General features: G+C 44.9%; 1 protein-coding gene across 6 annotated transcripts; it reads right to left on the bottom strand.

Annotated features, from left to right (window-relative positions):
- Nucleotides 1-222: 222 nt before the first annotated feature.
- UFSP1 (UFM1 specific peptidase 1 (inactive)) lies at nt 223-6780 on the bottom strand. Of its 6 annotated transcripts, none has more exons than XM_033925080.1 (3): nt 6721-6780; nt 2901-3054; nt 223-1275 (listed from the first exon to the last, which is right to left on the bottom strand). In XM_033925080.1, the coding sequence occupies exon 3, from the start codon at nt 1245-1247 to the stop codon at nt 594-596; it is 654 nt and encodes a 217-aa protein (XP_033780971.1). In that variant the 5' UTR covers nt 1248-1275; nt 2901-3054; nt 6721-6780; the 3' UTR covers nt 223-593. The 6 variants fall into 6 exon arrangements, with proteins under 6 accessions (XP_033780971.1, XP_033780970.1, XP_033780973.1 ...); XM_033925079.1 differs by lacking the exon at nt 6721-6780 and adding an exon at nt 4042-4191; XM_033925082.1 differs by lacking the exon at nt 6721-6780 and adding an exon at nt 4127-4186.
- Between the last annotated feature and the right edge of the window lie 18383 nt (nt 6781-25163).

A 25163-nucleotide genomic window follows, 5' to 3' on the forward strand; every position in this document is an offset into this window, starting at 1 on the left:
TCAAGTTGAAGCCCTGCCTTCTCCTTGAGTTTGATGCCATAGGCCTGAAGCTATAAACAGACCCAAGCTGTGACCGTTCCAGTGTCCCTGCCAGAGCTCCTGCTGCCCGAGAGAAACCTCTCTTGCACTGACCGTGCTGGGCACGCACCTGAGACACTTCTGCACACACACAGGCTGGATCAGCTCTTGTGGACCCTGGGATGCAACAGCTGACAAAATTAGCAATGTGAAATCACTTTTAGTAATATAAGTAATAATTAACTTGTTTGCAAAATCAGAAAACTGAGAAGCCTAAAAACCAGAAAATTTGTGCTTAAAATATTAAATTCATTACGTATGAAGCCATTTTAAAAGTACAGATGAAAGTACAATAATTCCACCTCTTGAACATTTAAATAAGTTTGATAAAAGCCACATCAAATTTTCAGAACTTTTGTGAGGCCCTAAGCTGCAGCTTATTTAGTTTTTAGGTAAATCTGGCACGGACTTACAGAACTGCCTCCCCCTAGAGTCCACTAGACAAGGCTCTTTTTCTCAATCACTGTAATTCTTAGATCCCTCTTCCTCCCATGCACTGTACTAAGAGGAATCTTTTATTTTTCTGTTAGCGTTTGTCTTTGCACCAGCGGCAGACAAAAGTTATAGAAAGAGCTGGGTTCAAAGGAGTTTAAGTTCCTCCACTGCACCCAGCCCTCTCTCTGTAGCCGGCCCTTGTCCTTGCACAGTCCATAAAAATGTGGGTCCAGCACCAGCAGATATTGCCCTGAGGTGCCCACACACAGGCCCAGAACCCCTTTGGAGGAATTGTCCGTGTCTCCCCCCATCATGACAGGGCCCCCACCATGCTGGAAGTGTCCCTTGAGGGTTTCCAGCACTCCCTCAAGCTTCTCCCCTGGCCGGGTATGCAGAATCCTGCAGGGGGCACCACAGTACTGCTCCACACAGAGGGCAGCCTCCACACAACCAATCCAGCTGCGGGAGCCAATAAAACTTGGGGGCTTGTCCTCTATTTCCACTAACCACTTCTGGATCTCGTACAGGCCAGGCACAGCCTGGGTCCTGCCCTCCCAGCCGGCCAGCCAGGAACACAGTGTCTGCAATGTCCGGTAGCCACAGCCCCAACCACGATCATCCAGTCCGTCACAGCCATAGTGGTAGTAGAGGTAGTCACCACGCAGAGTGACTACGCAGTCTTCAGAGATGGTGGGGAGCGGCAAGCCCTCATGTACATTCTTTTGCAGTTCCATAGGGCCTCACAATTAACAACCTTGTTCCCTGTGGGGAATAAAAATCCCAGTTAATGCAACATAGTAAGGAATCCAACTGGCAAGATATCATAAAGGACACAATAAACTGCTAATTTTCACTAGTTTTTAATTCAGGATCACTTTGGGTCCAAAAGGGCTAAAGGAAAACTGACAAATATCTTCCCCCACATGGCCTTGATACAAACCAGTGTAGGACAATGACAGACTCATCAAGCATCTCTCTGGAATGCCCCAATTACCAGTCTCTCTTGCCTTCCCTCACTACCCAGCTGATTAGGTGCACCATCTCTCCTTCACCCTCTCCTTTCCCCCTAATAGGCCTGGCATCTCTCCTCCCCCAATCACATCAGGTCCAGCATCTTTCCTCCCCCTCCCCCAATCACATCAGGTCCAGCATCTTTCCAACTTTATCCTCTCCTTCCCCCAGACCAAGCATTTCTCCTTCTCCCTTCCCTTCCCACCCCCTCAGGCCCAGCATCTCTCCTTATCCCTTCCCCAGCCTAGCATTTCTTTCTTCCTCCCCTTTCTATCCCCTTGGGACCAGCATCTCTCCTCTCCTTCCTCCACTTCTCCAGCAAGCTGATTCTCAAAATCTACCACCATCAAAAAGGCCAATTAATGCAGGAATAGAACAAATAAATCTGCGCAGAATGCTCAGAGGGGTTTTTAGTGCAGGACACAATGTGCACAGCAGAGACGGCCGCAAATTGTATTGAAATAAACTCAAATAAATAAATAAATAAATAAAAGAAAACTGGACTTAGGGATATTTGGAGTATTGAGATTGGACAGACAATTTCTGCGTCTCAATGGCCACGATTTTGGTCCTGGAGGTTAAGGTCTACAAGGTCAGCATCTATGAGTCAAACATGGATGTTTTTGTTACATCGAGTTTTATGGACCCCTTCGCATTTGCAAAAGATAGATAGTACTAGGTCTAATAGATGCTGGCATTGTAGATTAGAAGTTGGGACGTTAGATCATTTGATTTTTTTTTTGTCCCTATGTAAATGCTTTTTGGAAACTAATTTGGCCCCAAATTAATAAATTATTAGAGAACCATGTAGGACTCTCATATGACACTATATTATTTGGTACAGCAATGAGAACTCAGAGTCCGATTTCGGCAAATAATAACAAGTTATTATTAATATTGACAGGGGTCGCCATGCAACAAATTACTCAAAATTGGAAAGATTATACTAAATTAAATTATACATTTTGGTGGAATTCAGTTTGTCACATATATAAGATGGAAAAGGTGTTAGCGTTACAACAAGGGAATCTTCATAATTTAAAAAAAATTTGGGAACCAATGACTAATTATTCTAATGATCAGACATCTTAGCACATGGGCAGTAGATATATATGGGAGGGGTGGGAAATGTATATCATATGGAATTGGGAATATTGATAAAAAGGGGGGTATTTATTCTATATTGCAAGATGATTTGTTTGTAAATACAAGTGATAAACGAAAATTGGTTATATGTTTAATTCACTTGTTGTAAGAATTCAAAAATGAATAAATAATAAAAAAAAAAAGAAATAAACTCAAATGTATGTTAATAGTGTCATTTGCTATGCCCTCCCAAGCTCAGAGAACAGCACACAAACAAACCCCACTCTTACCGCTGGAAAAATGCTGCTAGCTCAGAGCTGGTGATGGAAGTTTTGAAAAAAGGATTTCTTTTGATTTCCTTAGATTTCGTTTTGATTTCTTTTGGAAGTGGAAGAAAGCCTGTGTCGGTACTGAAGTGACAAATGTGTCTGAGTTTCAGCAAACCTGAAAATGAAAACACACGTTGGCATTTGTTTTTTGTGATTAAATATACAGTTCGCTTTTCAAGTGAAACCCCCCCCAAAATAGAAAAGTTTATATTTAAAGATTGAGAAGAACAGCACAGATGTATGCTACACTTTTAGGTTTGCCTGTCGCATACAACACATTCCTCCCCCCCCCCCCCCCCTCCTTCCTTTGAGCACTGGGGAAACTTTTTTTCTGCTTTTACTGCAGGAGTTATGTGACTAAGTTTGCAAATCCAGCATCTTTCATTCTCTGCCTGGCTCCTCCATCACACACACTCCTTTGACCTCCCAATCCCCTATCCCCATCCTCAACCACTAGGATTCAGGTGCTGCCTTTTTGAAAGATCACAGTGCTGGGTGCAGGGCACTGAAAACCACTGAGCTAAACTATTCCTGGATTTCTCTCTCCCCCCCCCCCCCCCCGTTGTATGCTGGGACTTGTAGTTGAATGAAAGCAAGAACCACAAGGGGAAGGGAAAGGAAAGTGGATACTAAACTAAGACTGATTTGGCTTGGCCCTGGTGAAACTCACATAGAGGGAGAGAAACTCAAGCGTCTGCAAGGAGCGGGGTGGGGGGCGGTTATCTTATGACAAACAGGCAGAAAGAAGGAGGATTCAGAATACAGAATAGACACAGACGAGCAGAGCAGGGAGAGAACTTGCAAACAGCCAGGCAATGAACCGGATAGGCAAGAAGGAAGAGTCATTGCTGACCATACCATGCAGACTCGTATTTGCTTCTTCGTTCACTGCCCCCCCCCCCCTAATTCCTGCACCCCGGATCTACCGCCAGCACCTTGCAGGCAACCATTTCTGCTAGCGACTACATCTCCCAGGGCTCCGGGCACTTCCTGCTGTGCCTTCCTGCCCCTAGTGCAAACTGCGGACAGAGGAAGCTGGAGGAGACACCAGCAAACAGCAGAGCACAGAGACTGCAACAAAGGGGAAAGAAACTTGATATACCGCCCCTCTGTGGCTACAATCAAAGTGGTTTATTTTGCATCTGGGGCAACGAGTCAAAGGGAGCTGCAGTGAGACCTGAACCCACTTCCCCAGGCCTCTCTCCATAAGCCAAGCTCCTTAGCAGAGCTTTCAAGCTTCCCTGTTTCAGCGTGCAAGTCTGACGTCAATGGTTAGAAATCAGGGACTACAAATCCCACACTGCTTTGCGATATATGTGTAACACCCAGGACTGGTCAAACAGTCTCCCTCCTGGAGCTGGGAAACTTGGCAGCAGCACTGAGCATGTGTTATTTATTTCTTAATTATTATTTTAAAAATGTATATCGGTTTCCAAAATAACATACATTTTACAATACTTCAAAACATCTTAATAAGTGCAACCTGAGGACTCCTCAGTATCATCCTTCTTTGTCATTACAGCTAGATTTTAGAATAAAAGTCCAAGGGAGCATAGTAACATAGTAGATGACGGCAGATAAAGACCCGAATGGCCCAACCTGATTCAATTTAAATTAATTTTTTTTTTCTTCTTAGCTATTTCTGGGCAAGAATCCAAAGCATTACCCGGTACTGTGCTTGGGTTCCAACTGCCGAAATCTCTGTTAAGACTTACTCCAGCCCATCTACACCCTCCCAGCCATTGAAGCCCTCCCCTGCCCATCCTCCACCAAACGGCCATACACAGACATAGACCGTGCAAGTCTGCCCAGTAACTGGCCTAGTTCAATATTTAATATTATTTTCTGATTCTAAATCTTCTGTGTTCATCCCACGCTTCTTTGAACTCAGACACAGTTTTACTCTCCACCACCTCTCTCGGGAGCGCATTCCAGGCATCCACCACCCTCTCCGTAAAGTAGAATTTCCTAACATTGCCCCTGAACCTACCACCCCTCAACCTCAAATTATGTCCTCTGGTTTTACCATTTTCCTTTCTCTGGAAAAGATTTTGTTCTACGTTAATACCCTTCAAGTATTTGAACGTCTGAATCATATCTCCCCTGTCTCTCCTTTCCTCTAGGGTATACATATTCAGGGCTTCCAGTCTCTCCTCATACGTCTTCTGGCGCAAGCCTCCTATCATTTTCGTCGCCCTCCTCTGGGCCGCCTCAAGTCTTCTTACGTCTTTCGCCAGATACGGTCTCCAAAACTGAACACAATACTCCAAGTGGGGCCTCACCAATGACCTGTACAGGGGCATCAACACCTTCTTCCTTCTACTGACTACGCCTCTCTTTATACAGCCCAGAATCCTTCTGGCAGCAGCCACTGCCTTGTCACACTGTTTTTTCGCCTTTAGATCTTCGGACACTATCACCCCAAGGTCCCTCTCCCCGTCCGTGCATATCAGCTTCTCTCCTCCCAGCATATACGGTTCCTTCCTATTATTAATCCCCAAATGCATTACTCTGCATTTCTTTGCATTGAATTTTAGTTGCCAGGCATTAGACCATTCCTCTAACTTTTGCAGATCCTTTTTCATATTTTCCACTCCCTCTTTGGTGTCTACTCTGTTACAAATCTTGGTATCATCTACAAAAAGGCACACTTTTCCTTCTAACCCTTCAGCAATGTCACTCACATACATATTGAACAGGATTGGCCCCAGCACCGAACCCTGAGGGACTCCACTAGTCACCTTTCCTTCCTTCGAGCGACTTCCATTAACCACCACCCTCTGGCGTCTGTCTGACAGCCAGTTTCTGACCCAGTTCACCACTTTGGGTCCTAACTTCAGCCCTTCAATTCACATAGCTTTGTTTTAAGCAATCTCTTAAAGTTATAATGATCCGAACATAGTCTTAATTGACCCTATAGTTGGTTCCATAAGGAAACACCCATACACAAAAACATTTTTAATTGTATGGCCACGTACCTTATCTTCACAGCCAATTTAGATATCAAACGCATACAGTACTACTGTCTGATCTCAGAACTCGCAGTTGGCAGCACTTTCCATGGGTTGGGACACACACACCTTGAATATCCAGGCATGACAACTACACTGACAGTCAACTGGACACCAAACAGTGCACAGTAGTGCTGCCTGATTCAGGAAAAAAAAAATTTTGATTCGATTCAGCCTATTGAATCGATTTTTCAATTTGATTTTCCTGCCCAATTGGGTGTTTTTTTGTTTGTTTGTTTGTTTTCAAACATCCTGGTGGGTTTATTTTATACAACCTAAAGTTAGCCAACCCGAGTGATATAAATAAACAATATAGCGCAATATATTATGCTCCACTCAATTGGAAAAGTGCATCTAGCATTCATCCACCATAAACCCTTTACTGTTCAGGAAAAGGCCTCAGAATTGGAGCCTAAGTGCAGTCATGAGATGATCACCTCAGTCTATGACACAACTGCACATAGGCTCCAATTCTGAGGCCTTTTCCTGAACAGTAAAGGGTTTATGGTGGATGAATTCTAGATGCACTTTTCCAATTGAGTGGAGCATAATATATTGCGCTATAGGGTTTATTTTATAGCCTCTTCACCCCCTTTGCATTCTCCTAATCACACTGGCGCTGTGGTGTGAACAAACAAAAAAAGACTTTTCCTCTCTCTCTCTGTTAAATCCTAGCTCACGTTTGCGGTCTAACACCAGCTCTGGCAGGATACACGTTTCAAATCTGACATATTGTAATCACAAAACAGAAAATAAAATTATTTTTCTACCTTTTCTTGTCTGCTCATTATTCAAATCTTGTTGGTCCCAGGCTCTTATTGTCTTCTGATAACTTGATTGCCAGGGTCTCCTTTCTTTTTTCTCCGTGCTAACCATCCATCTTCTATCTCTGTCCTCCCCTTCCATTTCCCTTCCCTCCCCCGGAGGTCTGGCATCTTTCCTTTTTTTCCATCTCCATCCACAGATCCACCTTTTCTCAACTACCTATTCATCCAGCATCTCTCCCTCCTGCCCCACTCCCCAAGGGTTCACCATCTCTCCCTTTCTTTTCCCAACTACCCTCCTATCCAGTATCTCTATCCCCCCATCCACACCATCCATTGTATCCAACTTCTTTCCCTTTGTGTTCCTTCCCTAAATTCCATTGTCCATCATTTCTCTCCCTCTCCTCTGTTTTTAGACCCATTATTTCTTCCCCCCAAAGTCCAGCATATGCACATCTCTTTGAACCCCCTCTTCCCATACTTCTACACCAGGGCCCCCCTCCCCTGAAGGTCTGTCCCCCCCTGAAGGCCTGCCTGTTCCCCCCAAAGCCTGTACCACCCCCAGAAGGACTGCACCCCATTTACCTAATTTCAGCAGCCTGCAGAGAGGAACGCCGGTGCTAGCGATCTTTGCAAGCTGCCATAGGTCTTCGGAGATATCTTTCCTCTGCCGCAGTCCTGCCCCTCCTCTGACGTCAGAGGCAGGATCGTGGCAAAGGAAACAGCTCTGAAAGCCTATGGCAGCTTACAAAGATCGCTAGCACCAGCAATCCTCTCTGCAGGCTGCTGAAATTAGGTAAATGGATGCGCGGGAGGCCATGGGGAAGCTGGAGACCAGCATTTCCCAACTGACCCTCCCACCCTCGCCCTCTAAAGCAGGTGCGTCAGCGGCTGGCCAGCAAGAGACACCGAATCGGGAGGCCGATTTTTTTGTTTTAAATTGATTCGAATCGATTCACCTGAAGTGAATCAGTGAATCGATTTGAATCATGAATCGGGCAGCACTAGTGCACAGTTGACTCATTGCATAAATTTAGCATGGCTGTTTTGTTGTCCTGACTTTCTGTGGTTACTTACAAGTAGCTGGTTAGCTGCTAACCAGTTAAGCTTCCACTCTGCCCCAGACCAACCCATAAACTAGTTGGTTTCGACATAGGGAGTTAAGAGGGGATATTCAGTGGCACTATGAGGGAAAAACTGTCTGAATTCAGGAAGGTGTGGGACAGGCACGTGGGATCTCTTAGGGAGAGGAGGAGATAGTGCTTGCTACGGATGGGTAGACTGGATGGGCCATTTGACCTTTATCTGCCATCATGTTTCTATGTGCCACCGAATATTACCCTATAACCCCACACAAGCGTCTGTCCCTGTGTCTTTCTCTATTCAGGACTGAACTTTGTGACTATTCCCAGCTTTCCATGAAATGCTGGAATGCTGTCAGTATTTAAAAAGCTCAAGCACACAAGCGGATCAACTTCTAAGTTATCCAGCCCACAAATGAATTATGAACAAAAAGAAGGGAGTATAATGGATAATTTGTACAGTGCTAGCTTTGAGAACTTTATTTACACCTTAGTGTGTTACTTTTATTATGATTAATATATCACTTTTATTAACCCACTATTCTCATCATTCAAATGATACCCTATTTTGACAAAGAAACTCACCCCTAGTAGACCAATTGAGAGGTTGAAGTATCGTAAAAAATGCATTGTCCTCATCTTGAATGCATGAAGTAAATGATTATATCACATGCATTAAATAACCTGAGCCATATCAACTGGCTAAAAAGAAGCCTGGTTCCTTGAAGAAACACAGCTCTGCAAGCAAGTAACATAGTAACATAGTAGATGACGGCAGGCCCTGAAGTCAAGTTCAAGTTTCAAGTTTATTAAGATTTGTTATCTACGCAGTATCATATACTTCAGTGCATATAACAATTTAAAAAAAAAAAATAGGGAGGACAAAACAAGACATTGTAAACAAATTATTTACGTTCTAATGGTCCATCCAGTCTGCCCAATCTGATTCAATTTAAATTTATTCAATTTTTTCTTTTTAGCTATTTCTGGGCAAGAATCCAAAGCTCTACCCGGTACTTTGCTTGGGTTGACAGGGCTGAAACTATGGAGAAGCAGTCAAAAGATTGTATAAAGAGAAACTATTGTAAAGAGAGATTAACGTAATTGCTGAGGAGAGTTTAGAAGCCAGCACTGGAATTTTTGTGGGGTTTTGTATTGTTTTATTTCTGTTATCAGCTGGGGGAGGTGGAGAATCATACAGGTGAGAAATGTTGTGAAATGTGTGTGTCATACAGGGTGTGGAGATGAATAGTCAAAAGGAAAAATCCCTCTTAGAGGGAGCATTGACAGTGCCTGAGGAGAGCAGGTGCATGGATATGCTTAGCCAAATGAGACTGGGATTTGTAAACTTTGTTCTCCAAGGAAGATGTGAGAACAAGAGAGTGGGGTGCCACAGAGATCACAGAAACACCTTCTTGGAGCAGAGTGAACTTCTGGCAGCAAGAGAAGTGGTACTTTATAAAGTCACCCTCCATTCATTAGCGCATGGCGAGAAAGACTTCCGGGGAGGGATAACAATGTTATCCAAAATCTGTCTGAGCTTTTAAAATTATTTTTTTGGGAGGAAAAGACTCTAGTAAACGGCTGTTCAGTAATACTCTCAGATTACCTGGGGAGCTACTAAGCAGGTCCAAGATCTGAGAAGGTCCTGAAAACCTTGATTCCATTAAGACTGGTGCTTGATCCAGGTGAGGTTCTATGGGGTTTTCTTCCCCACTTTTTTTTTTTTCCCATGAAATTTTATTCAAAGGTTTAGAAAGTTCAAACTTAACAAATACAAGAAAGATAACAGATAACATATGCAGCAGTTCAAGGCACGCAGTCACTTTAAACCGGTATGGTGTACACTCGGAATGAAAGGGGTCTGCACATACACCATCTTGAAAGAAGTCCAGGTATCATCATCCAGCAGCCGAAATCCAGTGAAGAGAGTCAAAGAAAAGAAAGAGAGAGAACAGGTTGCCCGTACTGAGGGCATCAACAAGGGATAAAAATAAGACATTTACTGGTCATAAGTACAGCAAGAAAGATACAAGATTCAAGTATACAATATGCAGAAGAGGACATGTTACATGGTGTAAACTTAGGAGAGGGCACAGAAAAATACCATTAAGTCTATAGAACCTTTCTCTAAATAAGAGAACCCCTAACGGAGCAGCGCTCAGGCCATGAAAGAGGAAAAAAAAATGTAATGTAAAAAGGCAATTTAGATAGGAAAAAACAAAAATGCAAAAAGGGAGAGAAAAATCTCCAAAAATGGCCAAAGAAAAATCTCTAAAAATGGCCAATGGATAGTCAGTTTCCCCGGGGTACCCCACAAACCAAACAGATAGACAACACAAAGATTACAGGGCACAAACATAGAAAACACCAAGGTACAGGCGTGGAACTTTTCATCCATCAGTCAAAGATTCAGAGCTGAACTTAGACCTGCAGAGAAATGCACAGTTAGACAAAAACAAACATCATCATAGCACGAATCATAATTGTGTGCACACAGTGGCTATAACACATGGCATAGTAATCACATAATCATAAAAGGCATCGAAAGGGGTACTGGGACTTCTGAAAGAGAAAACGTAAGAATGTGATCATACTGACTCGGTGCCCTGCCGATTTCATTCATAAGGAAGACAGGGACGCAACTGCTAGGGTGAGCTTCAATCTGGAAAAAGAAGCAAAACTTACTAGGTAAAGTAAGATACCGTGTACAATGTTAAAATAGAGGTATTCTGAAGTAGAGCAATGTCAATTCAAAGGGAAAAAAAAGAAACAAGTTAAATGTTAAGTGCAAGGTCATTTCAAGGGTACTGAAAGCATAACAGTGTTCTCCTTCTCTGGGTTAGAAAAAGGCTCATTGTAACAGGTCCAGAACAGCTCTGTATGTATGACTGCGAAGACAAAGAAGAGACAATGTAACGTGACACCACCCCTGAGGACACTTAGCCATGTTCCCTGCAGGCAGACCTGGAACCCTTGTATGCCACCTGGGTCCCGCTACACTCAGAGGAGAGGGCACTGCTGCAGACTAGATGTAGCTACTGTTTTAAAGGAATTTCTATTTCCAATTGTATTTAGAATCTGAGTGATAATAACACTTTATACAAACGTGCATGGGAAGAAAGAATTCATAAAGAACAGCAGGATAAAGACACAATATGGGAAAGCAAAGGAGACAGTAAGCACACAAGAATGAATCACAATCCAAATATTTCAATTGTCAGAAAAATATGGATACTTAACCTCTATCATTGGTAGTCTTGTACTTTAAATCCCCCAACACTGGGATACAAAGGCAGGGATGTGCCCAACACAAACCCTACATGACAGACAAAGGTCGCTGGTTGTTGTTTGTATGTGTTTTTCTTTTTGGGTTTGTTTTATTACCAGCAGACACACTTTTACAACTGCGAGAAACTATCTGGCACAATTCACTTTAAATGACGCACTGCCCTTAACAAATCCACTGCTCCACTGCACGCAGGATCAAACACTAGTTCTTTCGAGCATGACAAAATGATATGTCGAAAATCCCAGTCCTTATTCTCATGCATCAGTGCGAAACTCACATTCTTAATTCTGGCTAGATCCACATGCATTATACCCTGTTTATCAACTTACACTATCCTGTCTGCAACATTCGGCAACAATCATGCTGTCTTGCTTTACTAACCTTTCCCAGGTTACCAACCTAAATGCTTTTTCCATCTCCCTGGGTAATTTCTCAACATCACCAATTTCTCGTTCTCTGTGTCTTGTCAGGTGTCCCCAGAACTTTTGTTTTATTAATTTGACAAGTATGACAAAAAGTTGATTAAATTCCAAATAATAAGCCTTGGACAACAATAAAAATAAGGTGAAGAAAACAATAAGGAATTACAAAATCACAAAAAAAAAACAAAAAACCAACCTCTACAAACCCAGAATTAAACAAATAAGAAACAAGGAGAGGGCAAAGGGAAAATGTTTGGGTGTTTGTTTTGGTGCTTTGAATTTATCTAAATGGTGCTAAACCATAAGATGAGGAGAGTTAATCCAGTCCAAGCATGGCTGTGTAAAAGCCTGAACCAATTCAGAACTAATGAGCAGACCTTAGTTTATTTATTGTAGGCAAAATACATTGCAAAGACAAAAGCCAAACACTAGTGTTTGTTGTTCCTGTCACATCAAAATATAATCTAAAGAAAAATACACATTACGGGGTACTAATTTCATATAACCAACGCAGAAAGGTCCATCATCAGAAACTGATGCTAGAAAAAGTCAGACACCCACAGCGGTATAAACGAATTATAATGTCTCCTAAAGTCAAAAGATATCCTAAAACAAAAAAAAACAAAGAAAAGAAAAGAAGGAAAGAAAACACTTTCCTTATTATGTCTAGACCCATATGACTAGACCCATGTGCCCCTGGCATGTCTCATACACACACAATTGCAGGGTGCACAGAAAGAGAAAAAAAAAAAATCAATCCAGATCTTGACTCAACCCTATTCTTTCCCCTAATATATATATATATATATATACATACAGTATATATACAAATGTCCAATTTAAACGTCCTGTTCCGGACAGCATACAGTGCAGCAGGCAGGTATGCTAGCCAATTAGAGCAAGCAGAGGGCATAAGCTTACGCAGTGCCACTTTTAGAAGATCATGGGCCTTCTCTGCGTACCCAGTACTTTGCGGATGGTAAATAGTTACAGATTGTTGTGCAAAGCCCAGCCGGGCACAGACCTCAGCCAAGAGGTCATTACGGAAATGGGTGCCATTATCTGAGTACAGAACTTCAGGCACACCGTGTCTACTAAAGAGCTCACGGCAAAGCATCTCTGCAGCAGCAGCTGCTGACTAGAGAGTTGCGCGGGGACAGAAATCCCACCCGTCCCCGCCAAAGTCCAACCCGTCCCCACCCGTCCCCATGAGGAATCCCACCCGTCCCCGTGAGGAATCCCTCCGTCCCCACCCGTCCCCGCGAGGAATCCCCTCCGTCCCCACCCGTCCCCGCGAGGAATCCCCTCCGTCCCCGCCCGTCCATATAAACTTCAGAAATAGTTATTTCATTTAATTATACTACTGAATTAAAGGCTCTGGTAAAAACCCATTTACAAATAAGCAAAAAGACTTTATTAATTTGAAAATATTAATTGGGAAGAATACATACTTTGCAAATGGGTTTCTACCAGAGCCTCTAATGTTTATAAATTTTTATCAACACAACTAATATACTACTTTATCCTGAAGCAAAATAAAAAAAAAGAAATATAATTCTTTTCCTACCTTTGTTGCCTGGTTTCTGCTTTCCTCATCTTCTCATTCAATTCCTTCCATCCACTGTCTCTCTTCCTTCTGCATCTTCCATTTGCTCTGTTACTGTGCCTCTCCCTTTCTTCCCTCTTCCAAATTGGTCTGGCACCCATCTTCTTCTCTCCGCTCTCCCCATAGTCTGGCATCTGTCTTCTTCCCTGCCAGCATCTTCTCCCTACTCTCTCTTCCCCATTTCCTTTCAGTGTCCTTCTCCCCCCATCTTCCCCATGTCCTGTCAGCGTCCTTCTCCCCCCTCTGTCTTCCACATGTGCTTTCAGTGTCCTTCTCCCCCCTCTGCTTCCCCATGTCCTTTCAGCGTCCTTCTCCACCCCTTTGTCTTCCCCATGTGCTTTCAGTATCCTTCTCCCCCCTCTGTCTTCCACAAATGCTTTCAGAGTCCTTCCCCCCCCCGCCCTTCCCATGGCCTTTCAGCGTCCTTCTCCACCCCTTTGTATTCCCCATGTGCTTTCAGTGTCCTTCTCCCCCCTCTGCTTCCCCATGTCCTTTCAGCGTCCTTCTCCCTCTCTGTCTTCCCCATGGCCTTTCAACGTCCTTCTCCACCCACCCCACCCCACCCCCCGTCTTCCCCATGTCCTTTCAGCGTCCTTCTCCACCCCTTTGTCTTCCCCATGTGCTTTCAGTATCCTTCTCCCCCCTCTGTCTTCCACAAGTGCTTTCAGAGTCCTTCCCCCCCCCGCCTTTCCCATGGCCTTTCAGCGTCCTTCTCCACCCCTTTGTATTCCCCATGTGCTTTCAGCGTCCTTCTCCCTCCTCTGTCTTCAAGTGCTTTCAGAGTCCTTCCCCCCCTCCTCCCGTCTTCCCCATGGCCTTTCAGCGTCCTTCTCCCCACTCCTTCTCTACCGCCCCGGGTGCAGCACAGCCGGCCAAGTCCCCTTACTTTTGTGGCACTTCTCCGACCGACTGACAACAGCCCCGGTCCGACAAACCTCCCTGCCCTTAACTGCGAATCTAAATTACCTTATTACAGCTGCTGTAAGAAGATAATTTAGATTCGCGGCTACAGGGCAGGGAGGATGGACCGGGGCTGTTGTCGGTCGGTCGTGGAAGTGCCACAAAAGTAAGGGGACCTGGCCGGCTGTGCTGCAACCAGGGCGGGGTGTGGCGGGGCGGACCGCCCCCTCCCTTGGTAGCCACTCGAACCGCGAGGCTACTCTCCTTCTCCTTACCTGCCCTGCCTGCAGCACAGAGCCGAACGGAAGTCTTCCTGACGTCAGCGCTGACGTCGGAGGGAGGGAGGGCTTTGTTTAAGCTTTGTTTAAGCCCTCCCTCCCCTCCGACGTCAGCGCTGACGTCGGGAAGACTTCCGTTCGGCTCTGTGCTGCAAGCAGAGAAGGTAGGGAGAAGAGCCGCGCGACTGAGTACATCCAGCCCCGCAGGAACCCCGCGACCCTCGGAGGCGTCCCCACGGGATCCCCGTGACCCAAAGGGGGACCCCGCGGGATGCCCACGGGTCCCGCGGGATTCCCGTCGTCCCCGTTCCCGTGCAGCTCTCTACTGCTGACTCAGAGGAGCAAGGGAAAGCTTCTATCCATTGAGAAAAAGAACACATACATACCAAAAGAAATCTTTTCTTTTTGCAAACATATTGAGACCGTCATTGGGTATATGCACCCCCATCCTCAGGGCCTGCGTGGTCCCAATTCATTTGCCCTCCTTGATTGTAAGGGTTGCCAGGGGGCCGAGGATTGCCTCTGCCTCCCCTGTACCTGCCTTTCCCTCGCAGGATTTGATTTCTACATTCATTTGCATAATGGCCAAATCTATGGCACGTAAAGCATTGTATCTGAGATCTGGGTATTTGAGACGGGGTACCCCTCCCCCTACGGCCTCCTCGGAAGGGGGGTTGCCGGGTGTTGTTAGTCCATTTAATTTGAGCAAGTTGTAATGCCTTTTCTACTGTTGTGTTAATGTTATCTTGGATAGCCTGGCTAATCTGTTGTACTTCGTCTGCCTTCGCTGATTCCTCCTTTTCAATCCGTAAAGCAAAAACCTTCTTTTGCATCTGTGCCATTTCTTTCTCTGTTTTGGCTTCCTCTTCTTTTGATTGTTTCACAAAGTGATTGACATGAGAAACAATCTCACTCAAATGCTTTCCTTCTATTGCTACAACATTGTCTAACTTGATCTGAACCTTCTTTGGCAACGTGCTTTTTAAGATCTGGTATGCCAGATCTCGCATGATCGCATGACTACAAGGCTGATCATAAATGTCATTTGTCAGAGGGTAGCTTTTAGTGGTTAACTTTGAAAAATCCTTAATGTCAGGGTATCTGTCCCTTAGTGCTTTCCAGACCCTCGGGCGGCTGGTATTGAATGGGGCTCCGTCAAAGTATGTGACATCGGGTGTATAATCTGGAATGCCAGCATCTGAAAAGATATCAGTTGTTGTATTGCCTACCAATTGGACTAATAGGTGTCGGACGTCACCTATCCCCAAGGTCCACTGAGCTGTAATTTTTTCAAACTTCTTAATCCATGGGCCAGCTCCCTGCATCAAGGGGGGAAGCTGCCGTTGAATTGCCACAAAGTCAGTGAAGCTCCAAGGAATGTAGGAGCGCTGCACTCCCCCTCCTTCTTTTGTGCTCATGAGAAGGGGGGCTTGCATGATGGGCATGGGCGTAGCCACGCTTTGTCTTAAAGCAGTTCCTGGGAATTGAACTGCTTCTCCCTTGTAAATGTGCTCGTATTTTTCCCACACCTTTAAGCCTTTTTTCATGTATTTGAGATCCCAGCCGGGGTCTCCTGTGCCTTGCTTGATGCACAGTCGGGCAGTATTCATATGGATAGTTTCAAATGACCCCTCTCGGGGGTAGGGAATCATTTGCGGGGCCCGTCCTTCTGTCCAATCTGCCAAATTAGATACCCAAACATATACATACTTGGGAGATCTCTCATTCTGGAGCACTATCTCCATAGGAGAGAGTGCTGACTGGAACATGGTTCGGACAGGGTCTGCATACACATGTGTTTGTGCTGCATGGTCGTCAGATGCTGAATCAGAAAACTAAGAATCTGATCCAGAGTCTGGAGCTGTCACTTTAATCCATTTTTCATGGAAGTGGGAGATGTTTGTAGCTAATTTAGAATGATTGGCCGTTTGCACGACCTCTAGAGGTAACATCCTGATGCAGACTAAACTGCTCAATTCCCTATTATATACAAAATATACAATCTCTTGAAAACAAAAAACACGCGCGTCCCTACACTGTTCTATCTTTCCCTATTTATAAAACTGACGTCTAATATATACAAAAATTAAAGTAAAAAGTTGTACTTACAATTTGTACAGTGTTAATTCCGTACGTTCTCTGGGTGACTAGTGCCTCACCCAGGAAAACCATCCGTCCAGCACCAAGGCGAAATACTTACGCCTCCTGAACGTGTTTCTCTTTGGAGTTCACCGGAGCACCTTATAAAATAAATCTGTTAATCATGATCACGTCGGGCAGTCACCAATGAGATAAAAAGGCTGCTTTGCTGACCTCATTGGAATGACTACAAGACGGCATTGTATTTTCCAAAACAGACAATATTTTTTATTGTTAGTTTAATGGCTTACAAATTTATAGCAGCGGAGACATAATAGAAAGAAATATATATTGTCAGTTCAGAATATGCAATGGAGAGTAACACTTATACTCATATGCCGAGCAGGGGGCTAGCACACCCCCCCCCCCCGGCATAAGCAGGTAAACCTCTCTGACCCTACTTGTGATGCATGTTCTTTTATACAGATAAATTCTTGCTTTGTTTCAAAAGGCTCATCCCCGAACTCTGGTCATATGACTCCCTAGTGATACAAAAAATGTATACCTAACTATTCCCCCCCCCCAGTCCACGCCTCTCTCACTTCCCCCCCCACGAGAGGGGCCCTAGCAGTCCAGAAACAGAGGGCACTTCAGGAACTTCTTTTGTCCATATCTTGAATCCTTATCACCTTGCTGAGGCTGATTTGTTTGTTATAAAACACTGTATGTCTTCAGGATGGTGTCCTCGTAGACAGTCTTATGCAGCAAACTGAAACAAAGATGCAAGGGTGACATTCCAGCATCCTGGCCATGCCTGGATCCCATGGCTTGCTTTAGAGACAGGCACCAGGCCCCCACATCCCTACTCCCCCTTCAGGGGTTGTTACTTGTTATGGGTGGTTTATGGCTTCTCAGGGTGCATATGTCATACGGCACTGATAACAGCTCAGTACAAATGAACAATGGTCACCGAACCTTGGAGAAGTATCCTCCTTAGGAAGACAAGAACTAGGCCAGCAGGAGTATCATTTTCATAGATTAGCGAAGTACATGCTGTTCCATCTGGTTAGCTTGTAAAGAAAGGCTGCTTAGACTGTGAGAAAATATGTGTTAAAATGGCTGTAATGTCCAACATACACAAGGTATTTCTCCACTAGGTAGTTCAGTATGTCCAGGTTTGTCTTTTTTTTTTTTTTTTTTTAATTGAAAAGCTTTTATTGAAAAACACTCCAAACAGTACATAACAATTGCACATGAAATGCAAGAACAAAAATACAGAGAGCAAAATATCACACTCCAAAATAGCGCACATAAGTGCAATCAACAATATAGACATGTGCAAGTCCTACAAACTAAAAAGAACAATCTATAATACCCACCCAAACACAGCCAATACCCCCCCTCCCACCCCCCAGGGACAAAACACAATACCCACAGCTCTCAATAAGGTTGAGAACAGTCAATTCCAAACATAAACCAAAAATTGGAAAGGAATATGGTTATGGGATCCCCCCAAGCATCGCCCACCCATTCCGACATCAAGGCCAACTCAAAGCCCCTGACCACCCCTACCACTAACTCCCACAGAGGCCCGAAAATTACGCCACACATGAGCATAGCCATGTAGTTTACCATGTCTCAAGGCTGTTAAGTGATATAGGTTTTGCCAAGTAAGCAAACATTGCTCCACCAGGGCCCACGTGGGAGGAAGCGCCTGATTCCACAGAGAGGCAATGGCTAATCGAGCAGCAGTGAATGCCAACTTACAGAACAAAGAGTCACCCCAAGCCAGGTCCAATCGATGCCAAAACAACAAGGCGTGTCGCTGAAACGTACAGGATCCGTTTCTTGGTCCTGAAATCGTTCTGCAAAACATTCTGTCATCTGGAGGCAATTCCCCCCAGAAAGAAAGATAGGTAGCCAGTATTCTAAAGAGATTTTTGCCTGATTTATTATGAGTGTGCATTCATTTATATATCTGTTACATGGGTCAGTGGTAACCATCACAGGAAAAGGGGGATGGACAAGAGAGGGGAGGGGGTGCGTGAGCAGGATATGTACTTCATTGTTTAAATCTTAAAGGTGTTAAGAGCTGTGGGGGGTTGAGCCTTCATGTCTCAGACAACTAACCTAGTTAACATAAATTAAATGACCTCTTCCCAAACCATTAAGAGAGTAAACACCCAACATTCTACATTTGATTACTTCCAGCATGGACAGAGACAGAAAACTTAAAATGTGTCCTTTCATAGACAGAGACAGAAAATCTATCTATTCAAATGTGTCCTTTCAATCCCCTCTTACGTCATGAAAATGACATCATAAATGCACAGCATGAGCGTGGAGGGAGAGATATTCTAGATATGTCTCTTGAGGAGGGGTTTTAGGGGCTGCAATATGAGTCAAACAGCGCAGGAACAGTCTAAAATTTATAACAATAAGAAGGTCTTTTACCCACCCCTGCATCCAACTAAAATACTGGTCCCAAGGATTAGATAAACCAGAATTACGTTTAAGTTCAACATTCTTATTGATAGTAATAAGGGACTCAAACCTAGCCTTAACCTGGTCTCGGGCCTTGAATTCATCTGGGACCCCTATCTCATCTATGTATAGCTAAAGTGCACTGGCCTATCTACTGGCTGAGTAGTTTAACACGGAGCCGGAGGTCTCCACAGAGCCAGTAAATATCACCTAAAGCAAAATCTAATGCTGCAACAGTGAAGCATACCTATAATTTCCAAAAAAAAATACTAGGCTGTAGTTAAATTTCCAGTATGCCTCGGACAATAGTTTCTGATTAATACATTAACACATTTTAGCTAATCATGATTTAATCAGGACTACTTGAAACCATCTTCCTGCCCTCAGGGTCTATCTGCATCCCCATGCCAGAGTCAGATTGATACAATTTCCCATAGGCCTTTGGTGACACCAGCTATGCCAACCGAAAATGCTGAACGCCTGCAACGGCTATGCTGACATCTTCCATATTCTTTGAAATGAAAGCAAACTTGTGGTACCCTTAGCCAGCTTGCCTCGCTTATGCCTTGCCAATCTCTAACAGTATATCATAGCTGTCCTCCAAGCTATGAAGATGAACAGTTCCCATTATGAGTTCAAACCTCTGTCTTAGGTTGCATAGATCGTATCTATATCTTACCCGTCGTTGAGCGAATGAACGTACATAAGGGGTGTAGGAAACTTTCTCAGGAGGCCCAGGCAAAAAGGTACAAGGATGTCATAAGAGAGTATGTAAGTATGGGATATGGGATAATATTATCTCTGACCCTGGTAATGGTAATGCAATAGGCCATGCCAAATTAAAACCAAATTAGAACCAAATTAGCAAGTTGTCAGAGAAGATACTGGAAATTCATGTATAACTGCCTTAAAAGCTAGAGGGAACTTTGTGAGAAAAGAAATGTACACGTGTTTCACTCTACAGCAAAGGAGAATCATAACAATACATAGCAAAATTTGTAGAATAGTTAAGATAGGATGAATTAAAACATTAAATACATGGTTTGCAGTGGGCGAATACTCAAAGAAAAGTTCCAAAGCTTGAGACATGAGCATCTCGGAGTATGATTCACTTCTTTGGAGGTTTTCTTAAGTTGTTCAATGTAAGTATGGAGTTCAGTAAAGTTCAGCAGCTTTTGGAATGTCTCATTCCCCATTCCAAGAGGTAGTGGATGTACAGCATATGAAATAAAGTCTGAAATGTCCATACAATAGGTTAAATAGGAGGAATTGTACAGCAAAGCGTTCTTAGGAAGGTGGCTATCTCCGATGAACAGGAAACATTGTGTACAGCATGTGTGGAAAAGTCTTTGCAGTCAGGGTGCAGGAAGATGAATTACAGTCTAGCAGGAACTGGCAGTCCCTTTAAACTGGTGAGATGCACACTTGGGATGAAATGATATTTGCACAGGATCTGTTGTTTGCACAGGATCACTGGAAATTAGTGGTGTTCACCCTTGAGATGAAATGATGTCTGTGCATACAGGGAGGGATTTGAAAAGAGTCCCGATATCATTCAGCAGATGTACTCCAGTGTGATCCAAATAAGAGATAGAAAATGGAGGAGAAACCATGTTGCCTGTACTGAATGGAGAGAGAGAGAGAGAGAGAGAGAGAGAGAGAGACCAGGTTGCCTGTACTGAATGTGGCAACATGTGACAATATTAATACATTTAATTGTTATAGTTATAGGTTCTTAATCAGACATTCCAAAAAGATATGTTTTTGTGTGCTGCATATAACTATTATGGCAATTCAGAGAGACCATAATTCTGTACTGAATGTATTTAAAAAAATTATGTCAGTCAGAAATGTGTACTGAATGGTTCATATCAAGTGAGCACCATAGAATAAACACTGTATAGATATAGAATAAAACCTTTTCTTAAAATATAACCCCTAACTAAGCTACATTTAGCATATGCAAATTATAGGGAAAAAAGAACATTGCGCATTTGGGCTAGTAAAAAGTGGGAAAAGAGCTAGCTTTAGAAATGGCCAATATTATATATCCTGGGGTACCCTTCAAACCAAAACAAGTAGACAAAACACAGACCACATGGCACAGACAAGACACAAAACATATAGCTCTTAGGCTTCAAACTATTCTTCCATCGGTCAAGTGTTCAGAGCTGAACTTATCTCTGGAAATAAACACCTTGTTATAGAAAAACAAAACAGAGATGAACACATCAGTAAAGTATATGGACAAATAATGCATAGCATAACCATCTCATATTTAGAAAAGCTAATGTCTCTTTGGATCGTCTTTATCTCTGCAGTGACAAAGAGGATCCCTGGAAAACACCAGAAATATCCTAGTGCCAAAACTGGGATGGGCATGCATATATCCGAACCGCTGCTAAGAAAAAGAAAAGAAAAACACATTTTAATTTTGCAACATCCTAATTTCAGCTAAAACAATAGGAAGGAATTTTTTTCCATTCACAAATGAGCCAGCTGTGGCTTTCCAGATTTTATCTTTAATAGTCCTGTTCATGCGTTCGACAATACCGGAACTCTGTGGGTGATATGGGAGATGAAATTTCCACTCAGTGTGGAGTGCGATAGCTAAATCTTTGCATACTCTGGCAGTGAAAGCAGGACCATTATCTGAGTTGATGTGTGTGGGACATCCCCACCTATGGATGATTTTGTGAAGTAAAATGTTCACCATAGTCTGAGCAGTTTCATTTGTAGTGGGAAAAAACTTCAGGTTATCGGGAGAACATGTCAACAATAACAAGGGCAGCTGGTATACAGGGTTTCCCCTCTTTGCACCAAAGTCCATCCGAAGGGCGGCTTTGGGCACCGGCCAGATGGGCATTGATTAAGCCAGTGACCAGGGTCTCCGCAATTAAAACATCCAGTACTTCTAGATGGATTATTACCACCTCAATCGGAGACAGGGGCCCGCCCGCTACGAAACCCGTGACCCCTTCTTCCGCGAGGAGCGGACAGGCGCGGTGCCCAGGTAGGTAGCTGGCCCTAATAATGCAGGATTTCCCAAGGCTTAGAGATCTCAAAGCGTAGGAGAGTGTTGCGTAGTGGTTAGCGCTACAGCCTAAGGAACCTGAGGCTTGGGGGTTCAAACCCCGCACTGCTCCTTTTTTCAATCTGAAATTATGCACGAGAACTAGTGGGCCATTCTGAAATCATTTGTTTGACCAGAATCTGCAAAGGAGAGAGGAGGTTAGAAAGGAAAGTCTGAAGTAGGGAATCCATATTTGCAGGGGCACTAAGTCCTGCCTCTTGGGTCCAGGTTTCATTAAACCTCTTCCACACCTATCAAGCTCTGTCTGCAATCCTAATCGAATCACATTGGATTCCTGTTACTCATCGCATTACCTTTAAAATCCTACTTTTAGTTTTTAAAACACTGTCTTTGAACGAACCCCAATTCATTAATAAAGCACAGTTACTTACCGTAACAGGTGTTATCCAGGGACAGCAGGCAGATATTCTTAACACATGGGTGACGTCACCGACGGAGCCCTCGGTACGGACCTTTTAACTAGAAGTTTCTAGTTGGCCGCACCGCGCGTGCGCGAGTGCCTTCCCGCCCGACGGAGGAGTGCGTGGTCCCCAGTTAGGATAAGCCAGCTAAGAAGCCAACCCGGGGAGGTGGGTGGGACTTAAGAATATCTGCCTGCTGTCCCTGGATAACACCTGTTACGGTAAGTAACTGTGCTTTATCCCAGGACAAGCAGGCAGCATATTCTTAACACATGGGTGACCTCCAAGCTAACAAAGAGGGAGGAGGGATGGTTGGCCATTAGGAAAATAAATTCTGTAACACAGATTGGCCGAAGTGTCCATCCCGTCTGGAGAACGCATCCAGACAGTAGTGAGTAGTGAACGTGTGAACTGAGGACCAAGTGGCCGCCTTGCAGATTTCCTCGATGGGCGTGGAACGGAGGAAAGCCACAGAAGCAGCCATAGCTCGGACTCTGTGGGCCGTGACAGATCCTTCCAGAGAGAGACCGGCCCGAGCATAACAGAAGGCAATACAGGCAGCAAGCCAATTTGAAAGTGTCCGTTTGGAGACAGGACGGCCCAAACGGTTGGGATCGAAAGACAAAAAGAGCTGAGGGGATGTTCGGTGAGCTCTGGTACGATCAAGGTAGTAAGCAAGGGCACGCTTACAATCCAGCGTGTGCAACGCCTGTTCTCCAGGATGCGAGTGAGGCTTAGGGAAGAAGACGGGAAGCACAATGGACTGGTTGAGGTGAAAAGCTGAGACCACCTTGGGAAGGAATTTAGGGTGGGTACGCAGAACAACCTTGTCATGGTGAAAAACAGTGAACGGTGGGTCGGCAACCAGTGCATGCAGTTCGCTAACCCTCCTGGCAGAGGTGATGGCAATTAGGAAAAGCACCTTCCAGGTAAGAAGCCTGAATGAAGCTGTGGCAAGAGGCTCAAACGGAGGTTTCATGAGAGCAGAGAGAACCACATTCAGGTCCCAGACGACGGGAGGAGGCTTGAGAGGCGGTTTGATGTTGAAGAGCCCTCTCATAAATCTTGAAACCAGAGGATGAGCCGTGAGGGGTTTTCCGAGAATAGGCTCGTGAAACGCAGTGATGGCACTGAGGTGGACTCTGATGGAGGTGGTTTTGAGGCCAGCGTTGGACAGCGAGAGCAAATATTCCAAGACAGTTTCCACCGCCAAAGAGGTGGGTTCTTGCTGATGCCGGAGACACCACGAGGAGAATCTGGTCCACTTCTGATGGTAACATTGGAGAGTGGCCGGTTTCCTGGAGGCGTCCAAAATGAGGCGGACCGGTTGAGATAGATTCTCCGGAGAGGTCAGCCCGAGAGAAACCAAGCTGTCAGGTGGAGGGAAGACAGGTTGGGATGTAGTAGAGACTGATTCTGCTGTGTAAGTAGAGTAGGAAACACAGGGAGAGGAATGGGCTCCCTGGAGCTGAGTTGAAGCAGAAGGGAGAACCAGTGTTGACGAGGCCACCGAGGGGCGATGAGGATCATGGTGGCATTGTCCTTGCGGAGTTTGGACAAGGTCCGCAACATCAAAGGAAGTGGAGGGAAGGCATAGAGGAACCGATCCCTCCAGTTGAGCAGGAATGCATCCGGGGCCAGACGGTGAGGAGAGAAGAGTCTGGAACAGAATTGGGGCAGCTGATGGTTGTGAGGTGCTGCAAAGAGGTCCACCTGCGGAGTGCCCCATCGAGCAAAGATGGAGAGTAGAGTCGGAGGGTCCAACGTCCACTCGTGAGGTTGAAGGATGCGGCTGAGATTGTCGGCCAGAGAGTTCTGTTCGCCCTGGATATAGACCGCCCTGAGAAAGAGATTGCGGTCCATGGCCCAGGTCCAGATGCGCAGAGCCTCCAGACAAAGGGGGCGAGATCCGGTGCCGCCTTGCTTGTTTATGTAGTACATGGCGACTTGATTGTCTGTGCATAGGAGGAGGACTTGAGGACAGAGAAGATGTTGGAAAGCCTTGAGGGCGTAGAACATGGCTCTGAGTTCCAGGAAATTGATGTGATGACGACGCTCCTGTGGGGTCCAAAGTCCCTGGGTGCGTAGATCTCCCAGGTGAGCTCCCCACGCGTAGGGGGACGCATCTGTGGTGATGATCATAGAGTGGGGGGGCAGATGGAAAAGAAGACCCCTGGAAAGATTTGAGGAGTTCAACCACCATTGGAGAGATTGCTGAAGAGATGATGTCACAGAGATGGGATGAGAAAGAAGATCCGTAGTCTGTGACCACTGGTTGGCGAGCGTCCACTGAGGTGTACGAAGGTGGAGACGAGCCAGAGGAAGGACATGCACTGTCGAGGCCATGTGACCCAGGAGGACCATCATCTGTCGAGCAGGAATGGAGGGATGCATGAGTACCTGACGGCAGAGATGGAGCAGGGTCTGCTTGCGATCGGAGGGGAGAAAAGCCCTCATTAGCGTGGTGTCCAGAACTGCTCCAATGAATTGAAGTCGCTGGGTGGGAAGCAGATGCGACTTGGGGTAGTTGATCTCGAACCCCAGGAGGTGGAGGAGAGAGATGGTGTGATGAGTAGCCTGTAGCACAAGTGGAGACGTAGGTGCTTTCACCAACCAATCGTCCAAATAGGGGAACACCTGGAGGTTGTGAGACCTGAGGAAGGCCGCTACCACTATAAGGCACTTGGTGAAGACCCTGGGTGAGGAGGCGAGGCCGAACGGTAGCACCTTGTACTGATAGTGGTGGTGCAGTACCTGGAACCGCAGGTAGCGGCGAGAATGTTGATTGATGGAGATGTGAGTGTAGGCCTC

Source organism: Geotrypetes seraphini, chromosome 16 (genome assembly GCF_902459505.1).
Source record: "Geotrypetes seraphini chromosome 16, aGeoSer1.1, whole genome shotgun sequence".
Classification (NCBI taxonomy): Eukaryota; Metazoa; Chordata; class Amphibia; order Gymnophiona; family Dermophiidae; genus Geotrypetes; species Geotrypetes seraphini.

Coding starts and splice junctions, on each gene's coding strand:
- UFSP1 (XM_033925080.1), bottom strand. CDS start 1,247: ATGGAACTGCAAAAGAATGTACATGAGGGCTTGCCGCTCCCCACCATC.